The 12,179-nt window shown below is 46.2% G+C and overlaps 1 protein-coding gene across 3 annotated transcripts in view; it reads right to left on the bottom strand.

Moving 5' to 3' along the window:
- CEP97 (centrosomal protein 97) overlaps positions 1 to 12,179 on the bottom strand; it is a 1,492,335-nt gene that overhangs the window by 1,296,357 nt on the left and 183,799 nt on the right. For all 3 annotated transcript variants that reach the window (XM_069637315.1, XM_069637314.1, XM_069637316.1), the window contains exon 2: positions 9,918 to 10,060. In XM_069637315.1, coding sequence (XP_069493416.1) covers positions 9,918 to 10,060 — 143 coding nt within the window. The remainder of the gene's footprint in view (positions 1 to 9,917; positions 10,061 to 12,179) is intronic.

Here is a 12,179-nt window from a genome sequence, read left to right on the forward strand (position 1 = left end):
GGACTCTGTCTATCGCCGGGATTTGGCGTTTCCTGCGTTCTTGTTGGGTTTCTTTGGACAGTCTTTCAGCGGGTGATCGGCCGAGCCGCAGTACATACATAGATTGTGAGAACGTCGATACTCACGTTGTGCAGGGGTCAGAGGGCCCTGCACTGCCCCCACTTGCATTGGCTCTGGAGCGGAAGATTGTGTTGGCACAGGGTCAAAGGTGGGAGTTAAATTTGCTTGTGGCTTACGCTCCCCCTTCCTTTTGGACCTTCTGGCGTCTATCTAAAAAACTAAATCCAAAAGTTCCCCAAAAACAGTAGGAACCACGGGGACAGTAGCTAGGATGTCTTAATTCCTCAGACAGCCCTTTATAGAATACTGCCGACTTCTTCTCCTCAGGCCAATCTGTTTCAGCCGCCAATTGGTTGAAACGAGTAAGGTAGGTAAACAGAGAGGAAGTGCCCTGGCGTAGATTCAAAAATTCCAGGTCTGTGGCCTGTGATTTGTAGCGGGTATCAAAGACCCTGTTCATGGCTGTGATAAGTGCGTCACAGTCGTATAGAAGGTAACTGTTAGATTCGAGTAGAGGATTAGCCCAAGCAGCTGCCGTCCCCCCTAGATGAGAAAGAATAAAAGCCACCTATGTCGTGGAATTGGGGAAAGCAGTTGGGCGGCAAAGAAAGTGTAGTTTACACTGATTAATGAAAGTACGGTATTGTTTTGGATCACCTGTGAAACGCTCCGGGGGGGCAACGGGAACTGTGTAGCCATGAGCACAGGGTTTGCGGAAAACCCAGAGGCGGCAGCCGTACAGGCGCTAGAACCTGAAGCCGTAGCACCGGAGGAATCTATGCCCAGAGTCTGAGGAGTTGGAAATCTCTACAGACTGTCAATACTGTGATGCAATGCATCATGTGCTGCCGCCATATCGGTACGGAGTTCGGACACCAAGCGAACCAAAGCGTTCAGAGGGTCCGTCTCATCCATGGCTTCTGATTTTGTTACTCACCGGCTGGCGAGTGGTTCGGGCAAGCGACCAGAAAGGAAGTACTGGATGTTGATTTAAGAGCTCGAGATGGAGCCTCCACCTGCGCCTCCTCACTGTTGAGGGAATAAGCTCTTTTTGATGATATGACCCTCAGCTGCACTGAATTACAGACTGAGAGACTGATCACCCAAAAGAGCGGGGAGAACACACCGCCACGGACCCAGCTAAAAGAAAAAAGACAATTGGTAAATATTTGGAAAGAGTAAAGATCACAAGAGAAAAGCCTCTCAAAAGCAGCAAGTACCTGGGTCACCCACTCCCCTTATCATCGAAGGAACAGAAATGGAATTTCCCCTGTAAGTACAGAAAAGAGATTAACTTCTATTTTGAGGATTCAGATAAGAATTAATAGATTCAGATAGGAATCAAAAGTGAAGGTCTTACCAGAACAGGAATTGAACAGGAATTGAAATAACCTAAACTAGAGCAACGGAGGTACAAAACAATAAACAGGAAGGTTAGTAGGGATGTTATACCCGGGCAGCATGAGGGGCACACTAGGTACGGGTAGGTGCACACTTCTCAGCAAGGCATCCCTGTGTGAACTTTCAGAAAATTAGTTTTTGTGTATAATCAGCAGAGCGTGTTTGCGTGTAGTTGAAGGAGCAAATCCAAAACTTCGGAACGGAGTTGAAATCCACAAAAGAACACTGGAATTGGGGAAGGAATAGTACCCAGTACTTGGAGTCAGCTGGGAAGGTGAGGAAAACCAGTTGAAGGCGGTGGTAGGTAATTCAGGACAGAAGGAAGGCAATCCAGTAAACAGGCAGCGAGATCCGATACACAAGCGGGCTAATGACGGTATAGAATCAGGAAGAAAGCAATCCATAGGACAGGCAAAAGTCCAGTACACAGGTAGGCAGAAAACAGTACAGAATCAGGAAACAAGCCAACCGTAGAGCAGGCAAGGGTCCGGTACACAGGAAGTCAAAAGTGTTTGAGAAGTCTCAAGGCAGTCCGTAATTGGAGAAACAGGAATCGGTACACAGGAAGGCGATGGTTTGCAAGGCACAGAAGACGAAACTTCGGATGCCGGTTGCAACTTTAATCAGAAGCAGCGTCCTTACTGCTGCAATGCCTGATATACTCAGGAGGCGGAGCGCCGTAAGCCCGTCAGAGCTCACGTTCCGAATAGTCGGAACTACACGCAAAAAGTAGGTTTCCTGGGAGTTGTAGACAAAGGCTAGGTTGTCGATACCTTTGATGTTGTTGAGCCCAATCTCCAGGGTAACCGCCACCGAGAGAAGTAAAGGGCTGAGAAACGTCGGATATTGTGGCGAAGCGTCACAACTTTGGTAGGTACCTTGGTGGTCTGTTTCACCTGGCGTGATGTAGAGGTGCGCGGGTCATTCAGACCCCGATGTGGGACACTTTCACTTCAAACTCAGGGTCACCCTCAATCGGCACTGGGCCTGAAGATTCCTGCACTCTGGCACCTGGACATACTGGCTTCAATCGGGAGACATGAAACATTGGTTGTATCGCATATGGGGTCGATCGGTCAACTTCATAGCTACAGGGTTAATAACTGTTTCAAAGGTAAACGGGCCCAAAAATCTAGGTTGGAATTTTCTTAGCCCCTTGAGAGCAATGTGCCTGGAAGCTAACCGCATCTGGTCTCCCACTTGATATTTCGGAGTGTCCCTTTGGTGCTCTTCAGCAAATTTGTTCAGACTCTTAGCTGCAGCCAGATGCGCCCAAGTTTCCTCTTTAACTCGAGCAACGTTCTCATGTAGATTCTGTACAGCATGCATCTCTAATGACTCTGTTGGCTCAAAAGCAGAAATTCGTGGATGGCAACCATTCAAGGTGTAAAACAGAGACAATCCAGTAGATGCGTGCACTGAATTGTTATAAGCGTACTACGCAATCCAAAGCAATTCCACCCAAGTGTGATCCATTTGATGGAGGAGACATCGTAGATATTGTTCTAGGGTCTGGTTTGTCCTCTCCGTCTGCCCGTCCGTCTGCGGGTGATGACTGGTGGACAAACGCACCTCTATCTTGACCATCTCACAACATATTTGCCAAAACTGGGATACCAATTAACTGCCTCTATCAGACACCACCACTGACGGGAAACCATGTAATCGTACAATGTGCTCCAAGAACCCCTTGGCCAAGGCTGATGCCGACGGAATTGCTTTCAAAGCTACAAAGTGGGACATCTTGGAAAACAAGTCCACCACCACGAGTATTGTGTTGTAACCGGAACAGGGCAGTAATTCTGTGATAAAATCCATTGAGATGGTGTGCCATGGTGCCGGTGGAACAGCCATAGGTTGAAGAAATCCTGCAGGTTTTTGCTTAGAAGATTTGTTCTTGGCGCATATTCCACAGGTCTGAACAAAAGTGTTAATATCCTTACGCCAAGTAGGCCACCAGAACAAGCGCTTAACTTTGACTGTGGTTTTAGCGATGCCTGCATGACCCTCCAAGAGAGCACCATGATAGTCTGCAAATACCTGGTCTTGCAGGGCCCTTGTAGACAGATATAAATGTCCCTGGAAACACAGTAAATTATCCTGGATTGAAAACTGAGGTCCTTTAGACCCCCAGGCATCTGACTCTGTGGCTGTCATACTGAGTCTTTAAATCCTCCAATGAGCAGTCTGTAACACCCAATGCACCCGACATTTTTTCTTCAGGAATGATGTGCACTGGATTTGGAGCAACATAGACATCTTTACCTTCCCCTATGAGTGATAAGGCATCCGCCTTGCTGTTGCACACCCCAGGGCGGTAAGTGATGACAAAATCATATTCTGCAAACAAAAAAGCCCCACGGAGCTGCCGAGATGACTGTGCTTTCGCTGAGCACAGATATTGCAGATTCCGATGGTCCGTAAGGACAGTGATAGTGTGCCGAGCCCCCAGCAAGTGATGTCTCCGCTGCTTGAATGCATTCTTGATAGCCAATAATTCCTTATCGGTGATAGCATCATTTATTTCAGCTGCAGAAAACTTCTTAGACCAAAATGCCACTGGGAGCAACTGTCCGGTATCTAGGTCCTTTTGCGACAGTCCCGCTCCCATAGTAGCACTGGAAGCATCAGTTTCCACCACAACGGCAGATCTGGTCGAGGATGTCGTAATACTGGGGCGTAGGGAACTTACTCTTCAACGCCTGGAATGCCTCTTCAGCCTCGACTGTCTAATACATTTTTTTGTGCTTCCGAAGCAACAAGGTAATAGGGTGCACAAGCTGAGAAAAAGCAGGTACAAAACACTGATGAAAATTGGCGAATCCCAGGAAACTTTTGATTCCATTTACCGATATGGGAGATGGCCAGGTTAGGACCGCCTCCACTTTCCTGTTATCCATCTGAATGCCCTGTGTTGACAGAACGAATCCCAGGAATCCCACCTCTGTTACATGGAATAAGCACTTCTCAAGCTTGACAAACAGTTGATGTTGGCGTAATTTAGTAAGTACCGCTCGAACATGGGAAATGTGCTCCTGGACTGAGTACGAGTAGATTAATATATCATCAATATACCCCACTGCGCACACATCTAACAATTCTCGTAGCACATCGTTCATGAAATTCTGGAAAGCTGCAAGGGCATTACACAGGCCAAAGGGCATTACTTGATACTCATACAATCCGTACCGGGTGCGGAAGGCAGTTTTCCAATCATCACCCTTCTTAACCAGTACGAGGTGGTAGACTCCCCTAAGGTCTAATTTGGTAAAAACCTTTGCATGCTTGACTTGATCCAACAACACTGGAATGAGTGGAAGTGGGTATCTGTTCCTTACTGTGATCTGATTGAGCACACGATAATCTATGCAAGTACAAAAGTCCCCCTCCTTCTTCGGCACGAAGAATAGGGGAGAGGCTGCAGGCGATTTTGAAGGTTGGATAAATCCGTTAGCTAGGTACTGATCAAGGTATGCCTTCAACTGAATGTTCTCTTATTCCGTCAAGGCATAAATTCGACTGCACGGGGTCTGGGATCCAGGTATCAGATCGATCTGGCAATTGTATGGCTGATGCGGTGGTAGAATGCTGGCCTGTTCCTCCTCAAAAACGTCCTGAAAATCTCAATATTCCGGGGATAGAATACCCAACAACCCAGAATCTCTGTTTTCCTGTGTCCTACCCGAATACTCACAGTCATTCTCCTCCACGTCCCTCTGATCATTATTTCCCAAACTCTCGATCTGTTGTGACAAAAGACTACCCTTCCCACGATCTCCCCTATTCAATGCACAAACCCTACAAAGCTCACCTTCCTCAGTTAACCAACCACCCTCTTCCTTATGACACCTTTTCCCCATCCTGCCCCATAAACTGTGTTCGTGTTGGTGTTGGTAGAGAGTTTCCCAGACCCCCCCTCTGTTTTGCATACCAAGTAACTTTGGGTCTCACCCTAAGTTACCAGGGGAATCCAGACATGGACCCGTTGCTCACTGCTCTTCGAGAGGCACAGCTTCACCTCACTGATGATGCCCAACTAGGCTGAAACACATGTATGGGGTTGCTGTGGTACTCTTGCTCAGAGAAGAATTGCCCAGCATTTCGGTGCTGGACTGCCCCTGGGCAGGACAAAGACTGATATGCGGAAAATTTCTCCTCTGTGAAAAGAGCAGTGTGCTAAATACTTGGTTGAGACTCTCCCAGGGGCCATCTACCAAAGAACAAGTGAATGGGCTGTGTTCGTGCTGGTAGAGAGTTTCTCAGACCCCCCCTCTGTTTTGCATACCAAGTAACTTTGGGTCTCACCCTAAGTTACCAGGGGAATCCAGACGTGGATCCCTTGCTCACTGCTCTTAGAGAGGCACAGCTTCACCTCACTGATGATGCCCAATTAGGCTGAAACACGTGTATGCGGTTGCTGTGGTACTCTTGTTAGGAGGAGAATTGCCTAGCATTTTGGTGCTGGACTGCCCCTGGGCAGGACAAAGACTGATATGCGGGGACATTTCTTCTCTGTGAAAAAAACAGTGAGCTAAAGACTTGGTTGAGACTCTCCCATGGACCATCCACCCAAGAACAAGTCAATGGGCTGTGTTCGTGCTGGTAGAGAGTTTCCCAGACCCCCCTCTGTTTTGCTACCCTGTAAGATACCTAGAAAATCTATCTCCTCTGTTTTCCGACAAACACTTTCTCACACTGTGACAAACAACGGACTAACACCAGAGCCGTTTACCTGACATGTCCCAAAACAAGGGTCAGGCACAGTCAGGCAATTGACAATAATTACACACACCTGACAGCCCTTTCTCTTCCCCATAGGGATAAAAGGCGGAGCCTGAACACACTTCGAGCAAGGCTGAATGCATGAGGGAGCAGCCATTGCGGACCAGCAGTTCAAACAGAGGAGAAAGGCGTTGAGACCTGAAAGGACGAGGAGGGAATTGCCCTTGCCCTTTTCAACTCGGACCGGCAAAGCCTCCGAAAAGGGAATCATAAGACCGGAAAGTACAGCTGGTGTGTGGTATGACAGGTGTCAACGGCACACTGGGTCCTCCCACGCTGAGAGTCAAGGCAGAGAGAAGCACTTGCCACCGTAGTGCCGTCCTTGACTCCAGAGACAAAAGTCCAGCAAGTTGAGCGCAACCGGTGAGTCAGAGGAAACTGATATGAAACCGAACTTTGCTGGGCCCAAGGTTGCAAGCAGCAACGTTTGAACAAAGAACTTGTGCGAGTTGAACTTTAAAGAAAGCCCAATTGAGGTCCAGGTGCAGAGTGGTCCGACGCCACGTGGGTGTTCATTCGAAAGACTGATCGGGACCAATTTGTTGAAACTGCATATACCAAGAACCCTTGGGGAAGGCCTGCGTGAGGTGTCAAAGGGGGTCATACAATAGTCAAGCAAAACCCCTCGTACAATCAAGTCTTTTACACATTGAGAATCAAAATAAACCGTGTTAATAGAACTGTGTGAAGCCTGTCTGGGGACTTCAAGGAAAGCCTAACTGGGGCTGAGACCTGGACTTGGGAAAGGGACCCTAAGACCCTAAAGGGTCTAAAAGGACTGTCTTGTAAACTGAAGGCAAGTGTGAACCCGACAGAGGGATGCCAAGGGAAATGCTAAGAGAAGTAAATCCTGTATTGTGAAAAAGCACAGTAAACCGTGATATTGGCAAATGTGAACCCGGTTGAGGGATGCCAGTGAAGTGGGATGAACAGTGATACACCCGTGAACATGGTGTCGACAAGAGTGAACCCAGCTGAGGGTTTTCCACAGTAAATAATTGGTTGAAAAAACATTCAGACTCTTGAATGTTCTGTTTTAAATGAAAGGCCCTAGTGAACCCGACGGGGGGAGGCCCACATCGAACGAAGGATCGTAGCCCGGCAGAGGGGCATCCTAAGGCAGAGAGTAATCGGCCTGTGAAGATTTATTAAAGGAACTTTTGTTTTGTTGGTTGCAACACATCAGGTCCTCTGCGGCAAGAGACTTTGTGTGAAAGAGACTTGGCCACAGAAAGCCCTGATATTTTGGAAACAAACTTTAAGCCTCATAACGTGCTAAAACATGGGGAAGGGAGACTCCAGCTATAACATCTGAACTTATCATTTTGGGAACACTCCTTTCTTTTCTTGTGAACATTATCCCACACCATTTATGTAGCATAGCGGTAAGGATTGGCAATAGTTTATTTTAGTATAGGCCCTTTTGAGTTAAGTAGACTCCACTTGGACTGTATTATTATTATTTGATGGTCGTAGCTTGCTCCCATCTTAGATTTAAGTTTAGATTAGGTGTTCATCTCACCCATTATACAGTTTAATAAACACCCTTGAACTGTGATCACTTGTGTATGTCTTATCTTGATACCATGCCTTCCTTACAGTTACTCTTGTATTACATCCTTAGAGGAAACATCTGGATTTTCCCCTCGCCGTGAGCAGAGGTGTCCCCTTCACCCCCCATCCTGGCACTTTTCTTTGGAGTACACCTTGTTGGTTGTTTATTTAAACAAACAGGGTGGATTCCTCAGAAGGCAGGCCTTACCTCACTAAAATATATGTGCTTGAAAACCCCAGTAAGCACAGTTGACATACATGTTTATTATTGCACTGCAAACATTTATTATACAGAATACCGATTCATATCTGCGTTTTTTATGGTTTTAGGATTTGTATTGTGCACCACTGCCATTTGGTTGGAACCCAAACACTTGGATCGGGAAAAGAGTTGGTGGGTCTGGTTAGTTAGGAGAGAGAACGGGGAAAGTTTGCCGTGCTTAGTAGTGATGGTGCAGATTCGAAGTACATCGAACTCTGTGAGCATAGCAGTTTTCTAAGTAGCATTCTAAGTAAGGGGACCACCCACATTTTGACCAATTCATCATTCTTAATCAAACTAAACTATTTTGACTAAATCACAGCCTGCTTCCTGCCCCAGATTGTGGGGTGGGATTGTTGTTGCAGCAAACATTATATTAGTGTTATTCTTGTCCATAAAATGGACCAACATTATTTGTTAAAGAGAAGTTCTTTGCAGCTGCCCCCTGCTTCTAGCCCACCCATCACCCTCTGGCTCCACCTATTTTGCAGCTTGGACAAATGCAGGTTTCTAGTACGGATGTAGTAGTAGCCGGTTCCTGAATGGATCCTGGGCTCCTGGCAAACAAGAAATCATGGGTTTGCAAATGAGAGCCAGCAGATTTATGGAGCATGCATGATTTGTGCTGGTCAGAGAAATATGTAACACAAATAAGGCTGCAGAGATAACAGGGAACTTGCAATTCAGGCAGACATTATGAAGTGGAAGCAATGGGAATCCTCTAGAAGGGCAACCAACAATAATAAGCACTGGCAAGGTCAACCTATCTATAACAAGGGGGGTTGTCCTACCCTCTATGGATTTTAGGGGTGCACAGGGTGAATTCAGTGCACACTGGTTTTAGACCCTTATGGGTGCCCGTGCAGTTTGGGCAACTGTTGAAGGAAACAGCATACTTGCTGCTGTCAAACAGATATCTCTAATGTAGTGTAGTATTCATGTACAAAAAACCAATTCTTTTATACACAATTGCAGCTTTTTATTGATTAGCTGATGCTTATTTTCTTTGTGCAAAGCATTTTAGTACATTTTTTATATATGACAATCTATAATGTGCGTTGTGGAACACAGAAGCATAGTTAAACATTCACTATGACATCAATGTGAAAATAAAAGTCAAAGTAAACGGCATGGCAAGTAAAGCATTCATTTGTACATTTTAACTGGCAGTTTGTTTGTGCGCAAAAATGTTTCATGCCAATGAGTGTAGAAAACACAGGATAAAAGTTCAGATGGAGGAGACGTTGGAAATCAGTCTCCTATGCCCGGCTAAAGCCTGACCTCATATTTGGTCAACCTATCTGACTTTACAAATGCACAAAGTAGGGCTTTGTTTTGCGCTGTGGATATTTTACACACAAAAAAAATGTATCCTCTTCATTTACAACACCAAACATGTCGGCTGTGACGACGTGGGTTTATTAAGGTTTAAGAACCAAGCAACAGTATAAAAGGTATTTCACAGTCTTTTAGAGTAGATTTTAATTTGTTTTCATTTTGGGAATGCTATTCTGTAGAGGCAAGATGTTCCATCGAGCTTGCCAAATCACTGACTGCCCAAAATGTGACAGACATAGCAGTGTTCTAAGTTTGATTAGTACTGCTGGAAGTATGTAAAACACATCATGAGAGATAGTGATAGAACATGCTAATTCTATGTTATGGGCGACAGTGCAGGTATTATTTGATTTAGCTGAATATTAAGCAACCACTGGCCATCACCCAAACCTATACTGCCAGAGGCAAGGAAGCTGGTATAACCACTCAAAACACAATACCTCTAACATTATTTTAACATAATTTAAGCACAAATGTGATGACTATTGCTTTCCTGCAGCCGAACAAAAGAGGTGCTTACCTGCATGAGGTGCTTTAACTTATCGAGGTGCGCAAGTTTAATTAACTGGTTCTTATCCAGAATTACGGTGGATGCCTCAAGTGGACAGAGTAATGTTGGGCCCAGTTGCTGCAGTCCATGATCAGATAAATCAATCACTGATCCTTCAAAGAAATATACATAGATTTAGAATTTACATTTTTAGGCCATTAAGAACATACATGGGATATGAAACTGTGAGATCTGCACTGGCGGTGATACCAATAAGACAAGATACGCAATGAAGCACAGGAGACTGAACGTAGCAGTGGCACCTTCTTTATTACTCTGGCGCAGACTGTCGATTTGGCGGTAACCCCACCTGCAAATACATGGTCCGTTACAACCTCAACAAACCGTGAAAGGGGACAGGCGGTCGCCTGACCCTGCAATACAAAATGGGAATAGACATAGGACATTACATCTCCCCCTTGCTTTACAGAAAATTCGTACTTTAACCCATTTCCTCAATCCATCTTGAGGGTTTGCGAATGGCCCTTCTTGATGAGCTTCGCGTCGGAGGGGTGCTGTTTTTTCTGATCACTCTCACTGTCGTCCATTTCCACATTGCCATCCATGAACTCAAAGGTTTCATCGGAGGAATCCTCGACAGTGGTTGAGTATTCACTCCGCGGAGCCAGATCGCTTTCAATCGGCCAGAAGAATTAGGAGTTTCTTGTGACGGTGCCTGTGGGACTTGCCGCTGTTACCATGGATACCTTGACGTGCGTCACTGTCATGGGCTCAGGGTTGAACTCCGGTGTTTCTTTGGATCCTTGGATCTGGCATGCCAGCACTTGGTCTTCTACGTGAAAGTCACTGTTCTTTTCCTTCCTTTGGCTGTCGGCATATTCCTTCGTTTTGTCTTTGCTTTCCCGATCATTTGCTCTGGCCTTGGCCTCAATGTTTACAGCCGCTTCCTTACTGGGGTTGTGCGGGAGGGTGGTGCCCTCAACACAGCCAAACATTAATTCTAGAGGGCACACACCAGTGGAGCTATGTGGTGTGTTGCGGTAATCCCCGAGCCATGTGCAGATGGCCAGCATAAATGATCCCCTTGTGATTGAGCAAATTTGTAGAGTGTGTTTCAGATTGGCAATTGACCTCTCTACCGTTCCATTTGCCTGAGGCCAGAGAGGTGTGATTTTGCGGTGTTGGAATCCTAGGTGCTCTGCAAACATTGTGAAATAATGCCCACTGAACGAGGGCCCATTGTCAGACTTCACAAGGGTGGGGATTCCGTAGCCTGCGAAAGTCTTGTCCAGAGCTGAAATAACTGACTGGGCTACCGTGGAATGAATCTGGTGTATCTCTGGGAATCTGGACATCTCCTCTATGATCACTAGAAAGTATTATCCATTGAAGAGGGGTCCAAATATGTCAACAGCAGCTTCATTCCACACTTGCTGCGGCATCGTTGTCATTTGGAGTGGTTCAAGGAAGGTGCGAGGGGCAACTGCTTTACAGGTTATGCATTTCCCTAGCGTCTGTTCAACCTTGACGTCCATTTGTGGGAACCAGTTGTCTCTTGGTGGACACAATTCCACAGTGTTCTGTGTGTTCCATGGCAATTGTTTGGCCTTGGAGGTTTTCAGGGATGACAATCCTATTTTCCTTTAACAGTAAACCTTCAGGGGATACAGGCAGGGTGTGTCTTATCAAGTAAAAAGTCTGGAGTTGTTTCTTCTCTGTATCAGACTAGGGTGTTAAGTTTCTGCTTCTTTGATGCCACTTACCCGACGTTACACAGTCTTTAACAATCGTGAGGAGATTGTCTTGCGGCATGCCATCAAGTACTTGTGGTATGGTGAGCGATTTGGGCAGTGCATTGCTCACTATGTAATCAAGCTATTGGTTGGTATCGGGTAGTGGATATCTAGACAGGAAATCAGCTGGGTTGCTGTCCTTCTCGGGAAAATTAATTATAGTGAATGAGTATTCCTGTAGGCGGAGTCCCCATCTTGCAATGCGAGGTAGCATTTTGGATGTGGGTTTTCCATATATGGTCGTGAGAGCTTGGTGGTCTGTGACAATGGAAAAAGGCTTTCCATACAGAAACAGGTGATAGTGCTCAAATGCCCACACTACCGCAAGGCTTTCTTTCTCTGGTTTTTGGGTACGCACACTCAGTTGATGATGGGCTATGGCTTGCAGAGGCCACTATGCGACATGCATAGGATGGTTGTACGCCCAGCTTTATTTGGGCGAGGATTGCCCCGAGGCCAACGGGGCTGGCATCAACTG

The sequence above is a fragment of the Ambystoma mexicanum genome, chromosome 7p, assembly GCF_040938575.1.
Source record: "Ambystoma mexicanum isolate Mex_15411 chromosome 7p, UKY_AmexF1_1, whole genome shotgun sequence".
NCBI classification, from domain to species: Eukaryota; Metazoa; Chordata; class Amphibia; order Caudata; family Ambystomatidae; genus Ambystoma; species Ambystoma mexicanum.